The sequence below is a fragment of the Lathamus discolor genome, chromosome 5, assembly GCF_037157495.1.
Source record: "Lathamus discolor isolate bLatDis1 chromosome 5, bLatDis1.hap1, whole genome shotgun sequence".
Lineage (NCBI taxonomy): Eukaryota > Metazoa > Chordata > Aves > Psittaciformes > Psittacidae > Lathamus > Lathamus discolor.
This window is the reverse complement of record NC_088888.1, coordinates 3819548-3835567: the sequence shown is the minus strand read 5'-3', so window position 1 is coordinate 3835567 and position 16020 is coordinate 3819548. Positions and strand designations below refer to the sequence as shown.

Below are 16020 nucleotides of genomic sequence, written 5' to 3'. Positions count from 1 at the left end.
ATATGGTATCAATTGATTTTATAAATGAAGTCAAGAAGTCAACACAGCTCTGCTGTAAAAATTGAGATGATTTTGCTGCCCAACTTCGCATAAAGCAAAATGAATCTTAACAATCTGTTCAAATCATGAAACACCATAAATATAACAACCTGACCAAAGGCAAAATGTAAAGGAAGGGAGTTGTTAGGGAACTGCTGTGGAGCCAGGACTGTAGATCATTATGTAGGCTGGCAGTTAATGCTTATTTTAAAGTATCAGCACAAGTAGGGTCAAATTTGATTCCAAGAATATAAGTGCTCCCAAGCGCATAGACCTTACATTACATTACAGGCAAAATTACAGCCACTGGACATAACCAGTGCATATAGACCAAGGCCAATAATTATGCAAGCGACCTTTCTGAATCATCTGGAAATCAAGACGCTGGGATTTATTCTCTCAGGTTTTTAATACAGATATTTGGGAACTGACAAAGGTGCACTGCACAGATACAGTCACAGTGGCTCTATGTGTCCCAAAGCACACACAGCTAAACGAACCTCTCGTTTTGAAACAGTTTTATCAATGCCTTCTTCTTGCCAGTTCAAGAGATAAACCCTTCACTTCCTTTACCTTCTCCACAACATACATAAATAGACTTGCTTCAGTCAGATGAAGGCTTGTGGTCTTAGATCATAGCAAATTTTGCTTCTGCTTTCTTAACTTCCATTTTCCCCCTGGGGATTACTCAGTGCTGGGGTAGCGGGTATCTATGAAGGGGGCCCTGGAATATCTCTATCACAGCACGGTCACTCCACTTCCTTACCAGTGGATCATGAGAACGAAATTCCAAGACCATCATGGAAAAAGTCAATCTTCATATAGCCTTTTTAAATACAGTGCTAATTCGTAGGAAATTTCCAATCCTATGAGCTACGGTGTGACACGCCTGCTCTATTTTTCCTATTTGCTGAAGTGCCATAGCCATATTTTTCCACTCCAGGTAAAGGTTAACTTTTTAAAGAGAGACTGTTTATTCAAGACACTATTTCCTTCTACCTAGGCTACATAAATACATGCTGAACTCTATTGTTGGAGAGCAATTATCTAGCAAATTATTTAGTAGATTTGAAGGAGAGAGTCAATGCCAGACAAGATGCAACTAGAAATCTCTTTTAAGCATAAAAGGTCAGGTGAAGAATGTGATGAAATAAGGAGGGGGGGAAAGCAGGGACCATGTAAGAAGTAAAGAAAAGAAGAAAAGACTGGGCAAAACCACATTCAGGAGTGAAGCTTGCAAAGAAAGACAAGTGTAGAGATTCAAGAAGAGAGCAGATCGCAGAAGTAATAATAGAATTTGAATGATCTTTAAGAGATTATTGAATCCCCTAATTGTACTTCAGAGGCAGAAATGAAGGGTTACACCACGGATGCATCCATAACGAGTCTGACAACCAGCATCCCTGAAAACAAAGTTTGCTTGCAGGTGAAAGTACTGATTTCATCATGCCATCCGCTTTCCTTTGCCAGATTGCTTATCAACAGGGGCCGAAGGCAACATACCAAAACATAAAAGAAACCTCCTTGGCTATTCATTAGGAAAAACCAGTCAGAAGGAAAGGGATGAGATGCCACATACCTGTGATTACATCAAACGTATTAAAGACGTTATTTCTCTTTGCTCTTTAAAAGATGTATGTTTGCTACTAGGAATAAGAGGAAAGTCTTAAAAAGTCAGACCTCTCCAAATGCAGAAAAGACAGAAACAAACCTTGACACTTACAGGTAAAAGCAGAAATGCAGGTCAAAAATGAATGAGGAACAAACTAGCTGTGGCCCTCCAAATAACTTGTCGAACAGCACAAAAGCCAGTCAAAAAGTACAAAGAATGCTCAGAAGAAATAAAGTCACCAAGAATAACTGAAAGGATTTTGTATCCAAGTTCACTGTGGAGGCACTTAAAGAAGCTGCTGTACCAGAGCCCTGCTTTATAAGGGATGTACCAAAAGATCTGATTCACACCGAAATGTCAGCCAAAAAGTTAACGAACAAACCAACAAAACACACACAAGCAAATCAGCAGGCCCATATTATATTCACACCTGAGCTCTAGAGACACTCAAGCGTGAGAAAGTTAAACTCTTAAATAGCTTGTAACCTCCTGCTTAGAAGAGCTTGGTACCAGAGAAGTGTGATGTCAGTGTAAAAAAGTTCTGGGAGGGTAGAGGGAACCGTGGACCAGTAAATCCCATGTTGCCATGAGTAAATCTCTACATTCCAAATTGGTAGAGCCTGCTGTAAGAAACCATACATGTATAAAAAGGCCGGCATTGGTGGACTCAAGTAAATACGATATATTGGATAGGAATCAAACTTCTGCTTCATAAATGTCTTATTTTCTTAACATACCAAAACCATGTGGACAAGAAAGATCCAAGTGACACACACTGCTCAACTTTCCTACAGGCATTTGGGAAGCTTTTTCAAAGGCTTTTAAAAAACTGAATTACCACAGCAGGAGAAAAGACCCATGAGTGGATAAACAGCAGGTCAAGATAAGGAAAAAAAGATAGGAATGAGTGATGAGTACTATTAGGGTGAAGTCACCTGAGAACTGCACAGAAATGGGTGTTTTGACCTGTGCTGTTCAACATATTCCTACATGATCTGCAAAAATGAGCACAAGATGAGATGGCAAGGTTTGCTAATGCTAACAATTCAGTAACAGAAGGAAAACTGAGGCAGAATTATGAGGAACTGCGGATGGTTCTGAACCGCACAGGGAGACTGGGAGATAAGATATCAGATGAAAAGTCAATATTGACAAACATGAAAGGGAGATATGCGAGGAAAAAGACTTAATTTTACATACACAAAAAATGCAGGCTCTGAAAAACAGATAGTAAGGAGATCTTTGTGCTAAAATGTCGGTGTAACCTTCAGCCATATGTGGAAAACCAAATCAGATGTTATTAGAACCGGAATAAAGAACAAACCTGACAGTATCTGTTAAAATGTCCATATGATATATTCACCATATAAATGCACAGTGACTGTACATGAGTAACATGCAGTTCCCCATCTCAGAAAGAATGTGAAAGAAATAGTACAGGGATAAAGAAGCAGGACAAGGGCATTCATAAATACAAATGGTTCTGGCAGAAGGACTGTGCAGAGCAGGAGAAAAGGTGATAGAAGAGACACGAAGAGGTTCATAAAATCACAAAGGTTATGAAGGGGACCAGTGGATTAATTTGCTGCCTTTTCATACAAGAGCTAGAGTGTAACAACTGGAGCTAGCAGGAGGCAGGAATGCAAAAAGCCAACAAAGCTTGTCCTTCACACCACACATTTTCTGTGCAATCCCTTGCCATAGAACTTTGTGATGTTATGATGTGGGTTCAAAAAGCAATCAACCAGGAGGAAAGCTAGGTAGAGCTATTGAACAGAAACCAACAGAAACAGTACCAATCCTGGATATACAATTCCTTGAAGATGGTAGAACATGCCATGAGAATACGACTACATGCTCTGCCACACTCTTCCGCAGGTACTAGCTACGACTTATTAACAGAGCCATGATAGAGGGTTAAATAAGTGTTGAGTTTGACCTAGTTATGATAATTCTTTGTATTTATCGGAGTAATTATGGATATTACCCTAAAGAGAAGCCCATGGAGCCCACCTCCTATTTTTACTTGGCTGTTTATTTTGCAGTTGATCAAGCATCAGTATTTATCTGGGCTGTTAAACTTCAGCTCCTTCCAAAACCACATATTTCTCTCTACTGTTTTCTCTCAAGCAGTGGAAGACATTTTTTTTGCATCAGTTCCTAACTATAATTCCATGCTCTAATATAGATCTATCAGCTTTATAAATACATAATGGAGTTCTCTAATGAAGCCAAATCAGACAGATTATCATAGTATTTCTGGATCACCACCTAACCATGGTAATCTAAGAACCACCTACGTGAAATTCCAGCCTTTAATTCCTACAAAGCAGTTGTCTTCCAGCAAAGTGCTATTATATTACACTTATACCAAGCCAACTCTTCCTATCTCTTCTGTGCATTTCTCTTATCAATATATAAGAGGATCCTTTTTTTTGCTGAAAGAATATTTACTATATATCGGAATGCACATATGTACAGTTCACACATATATATGATGTCTATATAAAAACACAGAAAAACTAGTTTTCTAACAGATTTATTTCTATGCATTTCCTATAGCAGTTACACTCCTTGTCTTTAAATAGCTGCTTTTCTTTTCCCACAGTCAAAGCTTTAATGAGAAGTGACCAGAAACAAATATCCAGGCCCTTCTGTCTTGGCTGAAATCCACATAATGCATGACAGCACTGAAGATCCCTGGCAGGCACCTGTCAGAAACTAACATACCATAACTCAAGAGTCAGACATAATTATCCAAGGAGACATTTAAAGAAAAGTATGTGAAAAATATGACTCAAGAAGTGCGACTATCACGTGTATGCACTGTACTGTGCAGTGTATGCAGAGGAACAATGTAAAATGAACTAATAGCTAGGGAAAATTCTAATGAAAAGCTGTATCTACTTTGCCTATTATATGTTACAATCAAAACTGTTTTGTTATTAAGGTCTGCCGATAAATCAGCCGCAGAACACGCTACCAGGACAAATGCAATCCCTGAGTATTTTAACAAAACATCATGTTTTTTTTCTATTTGCCTTTCTACTTTTCACATATAATTCTGGTCAGCTGACACGCCCACAGAAAATCAGGTTTGATTTAACCGTCTATAAAATCAAATTAACTCCTTTGTAAGCTTCACACGGCTGGTCGCCACATCTTTTCTTGTTACGGCTGTCACAGCGTATTGGCCCTTTTGTGTTCTGAGAAAGAGCCCACCAGCGGCAACAAAGCGTCAGCCTTGCTTCAGGCAAGGAAATCACTTTTGTTCAGTTTCCGATATGCAACTATTGAAGACCAGTGAGCTAAACAAGCGACCTAGCTCAGCACCTCAGCCCTTAGTTTGTACCTACCCTGCTGCTCTTCTCCAAAACCATCCTCTGAGCCTTGCAAACGCTCTTCACACACGCACACATGGCTACGGGAGGGTGATGCTCCTACGTCTTCTGCTTCTGCTCCTTACTCTAAAATTTCTCCTAAATTTCTTTTTAAGTTTAAGGTAATGCACAACAGAGGCAAAGACAGTCACGAGAAAAGCTTTGTCAGTGAGTACATGCAAATGCAAGCAAGTTAGTTTTTGGAAATCTGCTCTTTAAAGACACCTAATGTGCATGAAAATCACGTAATACATGCAAATACAATTTGCTACTTTTATGTATAAGCAGGAAAATACTGAAATACAAACCAAATAATGACGATTTATTACCTTAATTACACCTATCAAGGAAAGACAATTATAAAAAACGTGCGATGTTTACATGTAAACTATATAGTGAGATTCAAAGTAGTATAGAGGGAAAACAAAGGTTTCATGGAAATAGAGAAACCTGTTGCTTTAAGAGAATTTCAAATGTGGTAATAGATATTCTGCCTAAAATGGGAAAGAATTTTGACTTAATAAAAAAATGTAGGAGTTGAAAAACTGGTTAATGTCAAAATAAAATTAAAAAATCACTAGGGCACTCAAAATTTACTGAATACAAGAGCAAGTGTTTGACATATTACAGCTGAGTTTGTCTTAACAGCAACACAACAACTGTGTCCCACTCTCCTTTCTTTTTTCCCCAAATATCCTTTTATTAGACAAAAAAAAAAAAAAAGGCATTTTCTTTCCTTGCCAGGGAACATAAGAGCTTAAAGCAACCACTTCAGCCAAATAGCAACTAGCATCTTCACATGATACCCGTCTTCCAGTTTGATGATACTCAAGGAACAGGTACTGATGAGGCTGAAAATGATACAGCACCAGCCTGACACTTCCTAATCATAGCATGCTTATGCTGACCATAAACCATAGCTGCAGCAACGCTGGTGATACACATGTAGCTCACACAAGATGTGTCTGCACATAATCTTAAGACCTTATGGCAGAGCAACAGCCAATATACAGTTGAGCACTAAGAGCCCTTTTAAGCTTTCACTCTTGCAGAGCCCTGAAGGATATGTAAAATGAACACCACATCCAGCAAACACCAGTGAGCGGCCATGAACAACACTTACCCAGAAACCAGCTTTATCAGCCCCCTTGAAAGAAAGAATATGAACCCTCAGAACAACTTTTTATTGTGATACCAGTTTTCCATTCTCCTGCTATTTTTAATGAGGAGCAGGAGGATTTATGTAGGATAAAAGAGTAAACTGAGTCTTAACTTGCCCTGAGTATAACCCACGTCTACAGAGCAGCACTGGGTCAGAGAGAAATCGGGCATCTAAGAACTGAACTGAATTTGTATAAACAAACAAGCTTTATTTACTGTATTCCTTCATAAAATCCCAGGCTTGGAGTCTGCATGTTCATTAAAGAATCCATTTATGTACACTTGAATGCTTATTTAAGCGAAAAACAAGAGAGCTTTCCCATGGAAACCACGCAGAGATGTTTTACTTCACACGTACACCACAAACAAGACTGCTAACTTTCCAGAATTTACTGTATTTTCTTAGGCTTGCTATTGTATTTTAGGACCATATCTTTTGGAGAAGCTGCTTACACAGGAGGCCACAGATAGATAAATAAATTACCTAAGACAGGCAAAGCTTGAGATGTGAACTGAGAGGAAACAGCATCTCAGCAGCTTGTAAGAAACTGGTAGTATTTTTGGCTTCCCTGTTCCTGGCTGGAGGAACAGGTTAAAATTTTGCATTTAGCTGAGAAAGGAGCAATCTGGAGGCATTTGGAATCACACTGTTTAATCAGGCCTTGATTTGTCCCTTAGAATTAAATCAAGCCAGAGGGCAATCCCTGGGCTAAGACAATAGCAAGCTTCAGTTACCAGATGCTATCTCAGTGAGGAATCTAAGTCACTGGGCCTCAAAGGAGCCAGGTGATTTTAAAAGCTGCTCAAAAGGACACAGAGAAAGAGAAACTCGATTTCATGGACTTTATCAGACAGGCATAAATTGGTCCAATTTTTCCATCAAGAACATGAGCAGCTTTTCCTGTGAATGAAGAAGTTCCTCCTAAACTGATACTCTCATTTGAGAACTTACCTCTTAAATCTAGGTCTAAGTGTGAATGCATACAATCTACTTCTATATATATGCATTTTAGGGGAGTAATTTTGCTCCTACTTACAGTTACTACTGATTGTCTCAAGGCTACAGCAAAGGGTGAAGTCCCAACTTCAAAAGAGATGCCTGCCTCTGCTGGGGGCCACAAAGATAAGCAAGGATACCAAGACTTTCAAGTTTAGCCCTGAGTTGAAGGCATTAGATGGGCTCACCTGGTTGGGAAAAAACCCCAACAACCCTGGGAGAAGCTGGGCACAGAGTCAAAGTCTCCTTGGCATGAACTTATGACAGCTCTGCCTATGAATAAGCAGACTGTGTTGAGTTGCTGAAAACAGACGCAGGGCTTGCCAAAATTGAGGACAAGGAAATTGCTGACTGGTGTAATTTCAAAGCTGGTGGTGCTTCTATACCTATGAGCAATGTGGTATACATTCTTCATTCAGTATATGACTAGACAGCTAATGAACCCACTTGGTGCAAAAGCAAGTAAAAGCCATCCTTGAAGGTATCTTAAGCTACAGTGAGGAAGATGCAGACTGATCCGTCAAGTGTCTCAGAACAAGGGCAGAGAATGTGGTCAGATAGCAGAATGTCAAGTGGGAGATCCTGTGGCCCTAGAACAGTAGGGCCAGAAAGATAAACAGAGCTATTTTGTCCCAAAGGATGCCAAGTACTTGGGAGACCATTTGGCTAAGAGGGAAAAAAACCTACATAAAAGCAAAACCTAATGGACAGTATTTAGAAACGCAAACAAGTTGTCTCTGATTTGCCCAGGGTTAAATTCACTTCAGCTGAGCAGAATTACATTGTTTCTGGAGGCTAAATCATATATCCTCCTTTTCTGTTTTTATTTGGGATGTTTTGACGTGGTGCTTGAAGTAATATATTTAATTAGAATACTTCCGTATATATGTTCCCATATACTTGTCTATATATATTCCTATATTCTTGGCCCATAATGTGGCTATGGTAAAAATAGAATGAAAAATTATTTGGATGTGTTGAAAGACACTATTCTAAGCAGCCCTAGCAAATATTTTAGGCACTGTTTACATAAGGTGCTCAATTGTGTTAGAAACCTATCTTAAAATATGCTCACACGTATTGTAACATCATACTTTTCTTGATACAGATTTATTTATGGTACCTACTGAGGAATCACTACTTGTTCCTGCAAGCAAAGCGCTTTTAACTAGAGCGGCTTCTCTGTCTCTGCAGCTCAATGATAGTTATTTCAGACACTGCAGCATACTTTCTTCCCCCGCTTCTCATCATCTTTCTCATATTACGTATCCAGTGTAAAACTTAAATGCGAAGGCTCAAAGAGAAGAGTGAATAACCTCACAAATCCACATGTGATAGTAAGTGTACATACTTAGTGCTTTTTAAAGGAACTGTTACCATACTTCTGAGTTTCAAGTGCAGGACAGAGAAGTCCACTTATAGACACCCACTCAGAAATGAATGCACTTAGCAGACAGCACATAGGTACTTGTAAGCTTCCAGCTGCAGAAGTGCATTTTGTAGTACAGTTATAAAACAAGCCACAGCAATGCTTCCAGTTTTGTTTTTTTTTTTTTTTTTAACAAAATACTCATAATATTCTGCTAGAGAAAAGAAATGAGTCCACAAAATCAAAATCACATTGATCAAAAAATGGCTCTCCTCAACAGTATGGCAGCAAAACCAAATACTAGGGAAAAAACCCTATTACAACGGATCAAAATCCAGAATCAAATGTTACTTGATGTTCTCCATAAAATTTAAATGTATTAAATCTGCAAATGCTTCAGTCAATTGTTGTTCACTTCCATCATTTCCAAATTACAGTCTCTGCCCATGCCATTCATTTGATTTACTCAGCTTGAACAATTTTCATTTGACTCTTATTTACGCATCCTTGCTAATTTAATTTAATCTTCTGATTGTCATTCAGAACACTCATCCCAATATGCCTTGTTATTTATGCGGTTTGATGCCTTTACATGCTGAATAACTGATAACCAGCCTGTTTAAATCTCTTGCTGTTTTAACATTTTTACACTTTGGAAAATGGAAATAATGCAGCAAGGCTGTTGCCCATATTGCTCCTCTTACCTAGTATATGAAAGGGGCACCACTGCCCATGGCAGCTTGCCCTTGCAATAGAGCCGCTCTGGGGAGGCTCTACTGTCATCTTTAACTAAAGGAGATGCTCAGACTGAAGTAGTGTCTCCCTGGCCTGAAACAAAGGCTTGCAGAAAAACCAAAGAGGAAGGAGTCAGAGATTCTCTGTTTCTAGCCGACAGAAAAAGCAGTAAAGAAAGAGATAGTCACACTTTCAGATAACTTTCTCATGTTCTAATAGGACTGCCTCCTACGCCAGATAGGTGGTTTGCTCTATCTCCTCCCGTTCTTCTCTGTCTTTTTATTACAGCCTAATTCCATACCTTTCCTGTTTTTCTTCCTTGCTCTCTCCATCTCACATGCTTCCCTTCAGGGTCGCCCCAACACCCACACAAAATCATGCAGTTACCTTGCCTCACTGCTACCATGCAGATTACTCCTGCTGGGGGCTATCTTGTCTGCTTACCCTGGAAGCTCTTGGGAGCAGAGACTGTCACCACTCTGTGCCCATACAATGCCTAGCAGAAAGAGTCTTCTTTTGATCAGTCCTCTGGCACTAATGTAATATGCATGATTAATAAAGTAGCTGTCTATACTCATATATGGGAATGCTAGAACTATCAGAGAACAAAAACAAGTTCAGCTTTTGTAATGTACAGTTAAATCCACTAAACTTCTACTGGCAGAAAACCATGCAACACATGGAATACTTAATAGGAAACAGCAATCAGACTTACTTTGCTCTCTTGGCCATTTCATTGCCATCCCAGCGGGGGCTGTAAGGGTAATTCTTCTGGGCCTGGGAATAGAGCTGGCCACTGTTAGTGAAGTGGTAGACGGACTGAAATGTTAGGGTTGGTTGATCTCGAGGAAAGTATAGGGGAAGGTCAACTGAAACACAAAAAGGAAAAGAAAAAAAATAGTCACAAAAATTCACCATTGCATTTTTTTTCCTTTTTTTTTTTTTTTTTTTAAATTGGGAATACAGAATTCCTTTCTATTGATTTAAAGGTGAGAGAAAAGGATTGATAATTAAAATACACTTCTGTGTTTCTTATAAGTAATGTTTCCAACACATCACTGTATGGGACACTTTGCTTTATCAAAACGCTTCTGTAACGTACATAATTAAATAACGTTTAGCTAGAGTATTTCTATGTTAATCATAATGTTTACACCGTGATTATTTTGTTATCGAAAAAAATAACACAGTTATTTTCCTTTACAGTGAAATTTTCCCTTTTGAAAATTCACAAAATACTTTCTGTTTGTGCTTTCCATTCAAGAAAGAGATTCCACTTCATCTGCTTTAGCCAATTCATTTTGGTGCCCCCATGGACAACATCATTCTCATTTTACAGCTATCTGAGACCTAAAGCGGTTAAATGATTTAATAAAGGATGTAGAAACATTCAGTCACATGAGTTGGAAAAGATCTCAACGTGCTGTCATCTGCTAGACAAAAAAACCAACCCACAAAACCAAAAACACACTGCAAAGTCACTAATACCCAAAATACCTCGCTAAAAATAAAAATCAGAACCTCTTAGTTCCCTTTGCTTATCACTGTCTCATGATCAGCCAGGTCCAGCAGAACAACAGTCTGCAACAGTTAATAATATAGTCAGAAGCTGTTTCTTAATCTTTTAATTGCTGGATTTATAGTTCAGATTTTCTTGCTCTAATTTTACTTCAGCTTCAGAAATCTGCAGTTAAACTGATTCATGACAACATACTCGAATTATTTACATTAAATGGCTAATCTAACACCAAAATCAACAAAAATGTGCATTTCTTTTAAAGGGGCAGACTTCATTTATAAAGCACCTACAACTTCACTTTTTGTTATCTTTCAAATCCCGGTTCTTTAATTCTGCACGATGAAAGAGCACTGCAATGGAATAGTACCTCCCTGTAAATCTTACATAATTTCCTATTGGTGTAGCGATGAGTCAAATCAATTAATAAGATTATAATTAATTCATATTAGCTTGGGTTCTTGGTATTCTCTTTGTCACTTCACGGTCCTTTTTCAAGAGAAGGAAAGACTCCCAAGTTAATAAACAGGTTGTAACAGCTGAAGTAGGAATCAAAGCAGGTGGCAAAATCAGTGCAAACAGAATTTGAAGTGAAAGGAACATTACAGGACTAAGACCATCCTCAGACACAACAGGATCTCCCCTCCAATACACTTGGTAATGTGCTGTATTTTCCACTTTTAAATACTTCACGGAGCAGAGATTCCAGCACTTCCTCTGAAATCTCTGCTCACAGACTGAGCCATCGGTGTAAGCCAGGTTTTATTTTTCCAAATACCATGCTGTCATCCTGTTAGTCTTAACTTTTTAGTTTCTTCTAATCACACCTGAAATACATGGATGTACATCGGACACAGCACAGCTTCCTTTCTCCTAAATTACCCTCCAAGCTCTATGAGGAAAACCATTTGTAGCCACGAAGGACACAAAACTGAATGTGTTTGAACACTGAGACTCAGCTGTAGTCTCAAAATACAACAGATCACTGTGGACAACAGTGTTTGCTCAGTTCATGACCCAGTCTGAGCTACACGTGCTCACTCCCGGAGTTCTGGTGACTCAGCTCACACAGCAGCTTCCAGCAGATACTTAAGCGGTAACGACATGGGCAGAGTTCTGCTAATTTGAGGGCAGATCACTGCTGTAGCAAAGGTTAGATTCAATGATTGCTCTGTCAAATTCCTCTTTATAACACGATTATTAAATAACAATCATGAAAAACATTGGTGTATCAGGGCCATTTATCAGCAAGTTGTCTCCTCCCCTTGCAGATGTTATGTGCGGGCTGCAGCCTGTGAAGGACTTCACCATGGAAAAAGAGCATGAAGCAAGAAAACAGGCTCTCCATTTTAATGTTATAAATATACTTCTACTGCTCTGAGTGTTTCAATTCTGCTCCTCTAGAGCATCTTTTGCCTTAAGTACCAACTCCTTAACAGAAAACTACTCTGCATACTTGTGTACTCTGTCACTGTGCGAAAGGAATAACAAACCGTAGCAAGACACTTGAGTAATAGTTTAGTCCTTACAATTTTTACTTGCGAATTCCTTCCTAACTTCCATTAACTTTCCCTTGAAAACCTCTGTATACATAACAGGTGGAAGACATAGCAGTTTTCTTCCTGTTACCCAAAGCTACAGGTTTGCATCTAGGAGAAAGCATCTAGCACTAGAAACACCGTTTAAATGGATAATCAAGATATGGCTTTCACTACAGAGATGCTTCCATTTGTTACAAGAAGCCTTTCTTTCACAAAGATATTCTTTCAACAAAGGTACCACCAAAATACGACAGAAAACATTTTCTTCTTCTATTAAGCAAAACCTATCTAGGAATTTTCAGGAATAGCTTACAATAGAAACTGTTAAATCAGATAACCAAATGAGATTTATAATTGTGCATCCCACATCTGACCAACAGCAGTATCACCCCAAACTGCCCCACTCCCATTTTTCTAACCCAAGTGTTTCCTTAATACAAGGTGTGAGATGAGTCCAGACCAAGTAAAAAAACCTGTCCCTAATTCTGGAACACAACCACACCTAAAAGACCAGTAAACAGGAAACAGCCTTGAGCTGTAAAGTGTTATACATATCTCAAGGTAGCCAGCTATTATTTCAGCAGTAGGAAGGGAAGGCAAGAACTCACTTCCGTCGCAGTGGGTGCCCATCCATTGACACTGTGAGGGCACAGAATGCCTGGATTTGGGGTGCAACATTTTACTGCACATGAAAAATAAATACCACTGGTAGTGAACACCAGCAAGGTGATAAAAGGTCACATTCTGCTCACAGTCATGCAGGTTGATATAGAAAATGTTTCTTTTTACTCGGTAGTATAGGCAATCTGACTCTCAATCTGTGCATTAATATCAAATCAGATCTCCCTTCATGCAATAGATAAGGTGGCAAAGGAAGTGTTATCGTAATTACATCCCAGACAACATTTACACTTTGGCATGAAAAACGTATCAACAGCTAAAAACAATGCACTACTTTTGTAAATCAGCACCTGAATGAGGCAAACTATGAGAGCCTGCTTCGGTTTGGCATGCTAGTTACCTGAGAACTGAAAAAAAATGTGTTCACGTTGAATAAAAGTACTATTTCCAAATAACAGCTGACTCATAAAGTACCCTGGTGATATGTCTGCAGAAAATAAGCAGATGACTCATGTCTGTAAATTCCTGAAAGTACCAATAGACCCCTTGCTTAGTCATCTTTTGCTTGGATGCTGGGTTCACGAGCTCTGTAAACTATAATGAGGTATCTAGCTTTTAGTAGGACTCTCTCTCCTTTTTTTCCTCTCTTTAAAACAGTGCAAATTATCTCCCTAAAAATAACTTCATCTACGTAAGTGAGTCACTGCAACTCGCAGGCTTATACAAGTCATGCAGTTAAGAAGTAATATTTGGTTATGAAGGTAAAAATCTTGCTGTCAAACCCAGATTTAAAATGAAAGTTATGTCAGAGGAAGTCCCATTTACCCCTTCTCTCACAGAAATAGAAACATTTCCTTTGGAAAATTTAAACAATTAGCTCATGCAGGAAAGTAAAGGTTTCCAATTTAGTTCCATGCCCAAAGTAATTTAATCCTGATGATTTCTTACTTTGGCTTTTCTAAGCATCACACTGTTAACATAAGAGGAGCTCAAAGAAGCAGACTGGAGAAAGAAGCCAATACCATAGTAAAATACTGCTTTCTCTTGTGTTACAATTTACAGATCATTTTTTAAAAGTCAAGTTTTAGAAAGGCATAATGTGGGGAAAATCACATCTTTATGAAAGCTCTACATGAGCAGAACTTGGAGGGCTGCTTTGGGTAATTAAGCATTGAGTAAATTCTTTGGTGATTGAACCCTAATTTTCCCACACAGTTCATAAGAAAGCAAAAGAAAAAGGACTTGCTTGTTGAGAATGAGTCATGTTGTAAAGAAACTTAATTACAGTTTATAAATAGTTGAAGTTGCTCTCTTTTTGAAACGTAAGAAACTACCGAGAAGTAACACATAAATTTGCTTCTCTTGACTTAGCATTTAATGCATACATATATTCAAAACACAGTTATCTTAAAGCCAAAATCCTGATTCATTAATAACTAAAAATCTGTGCAACGAATTAGTAAGGTTTAATTGTTCATTTTCTTAAAGAACAACCATCTGAGATCTGGAACAGGTTACACGTTTAAGCTTCTGTCAACAACCACAGAGTTGATTTTGACAGTCTTATTAACTTCAAAACAATATCTTTAGCATCTAGTTTTATAGCTTTTTAAAGAGGGTATGAAATGCGGAAGGGATAAAAGCAAAGCCATGCAAAAGCATACACCAGTGCTGCCACAGGGTTTCTGAAGGAAAAAATGCTCGGAAGAAAAAGGCAGGGTTACCACAGTGCTCCCCTCCCTGCCTTTAAGTACCGGAGAGAAGAGAAGGGAAAACAAACCCAGGGTTGAAATGCATGCTGACCATACAAATATTTCAATGTACTTAGATGGTAATATTTCCAAACTTTTCCATAGACTGTTCCCCTGTTCTAGAGAAAAGGTTTATTTGTTCTTTGGATGGCACTGGGTAAATCTAGGTATTTGTTTTCACAGAAGTCAACATTTACTCACTGACTCTTACGCACCATTTTAATGCTTGGGTGATACTATACTGGTTATCTTATTAACCTTCTGGATGCTTGAATCTGCTGCAGTTTACTGCACCTATCATTTGCTATGCCCCCATAAACACTAGCTGATCTGGTTATTTTACTGGTGAGATTTCTCCTTCTAGAAGTTTTCACGGCCTGCATAACCTTAATTCAATCTCTGCTTGCTTTACGGAGCAGCCTTCAAACACAAGGTAACACACTGAGTATTCTTTCTAGTTCTGTGCCTAGGATGGACAGAGATGGCCAAATGAGACACTGTTCTGGTTTGCCCCACCTGTCAGACTTTACTCCTCTGCATTTATTTGATGCACAACACCAAAGCCTTGCTCTGGTTAAATATGTATTCATTTCTTCAGGAGCTTTTCAATGAGATGATTCTAACTATCATAACAGATGATGATAAATCAAATATATTGAATATTTAAAAAATATTAATATAGTCTAAAAATTGTTTCCCAGCATCTTCACAAGTTGAGAGGCTACCTAGGGATTCCAGATCAGGAACAACAGAACAGCAAAAGGACAGTCAACATGTGTACTGATGCGCGTAGAACCCAATTCTTCTGAGATTTAATAGTAGACTATCTTTTATATAGCCAAAACACAACTCCTTCTACTCCTTCCCACCCTTCACGTATCATCCAGCTTTGGCCAGGACTGCCTGTGCATTCAAGTACTTCTGATGAAGCAAACTAATGGAAACAGGAAACACATATTCCAGACTTCAGAACTGTTTCTTATTAGTATATATTCTTCATCTTTTTCCTTGTTCTTTTTTTGGTTCACTGAATCTCCCATTTTCTCTGCTTTACTTACAACTGAGCTCACAGTGCTGGGAAAAACAACTTGTGGATTCGAACGCACTGCCTCAAAATGAAAAGTTCCTTGAACTCAGAGCTCTCCAGTTTTCATGATGTGTTCACGTGGATAAGACTCATGTGAATTTACAATGCAACTTGGGGATAACACAGACAACATATTATATATAATGATCCTGACACATCTATCAAGCTCTGTTTTAGAAAGAAAATGTCTAGATTTTCTGACATAACTTCT

General features: G+C 38.6%; 1 protein-coding gene across 3 annotated transcripts in view; it reads right to left on the bottom strand.

The window, feature by feature from the left end:
- Positions 1–16020, bottom strand: part of BABAM2 (BRISC and BRCA1 A complex member 2) — a 166772-nt gene that overhangs the window by 12380 nt on the left and 138372 nt on the right. For all 3 annotated transcript variants that reach the window (XM_065679442.1, XM_065679440.1, XM_065679443.1), the window contains exon 11: positions 10009–10162. In XM_065679442.1, the coding sequence (XP_065535514.1) occupies positions 10009–10162 (154 nt within the window). The remainder of the gene's footprint in view (positions 1–10008; positions 10163–16020) is intronic.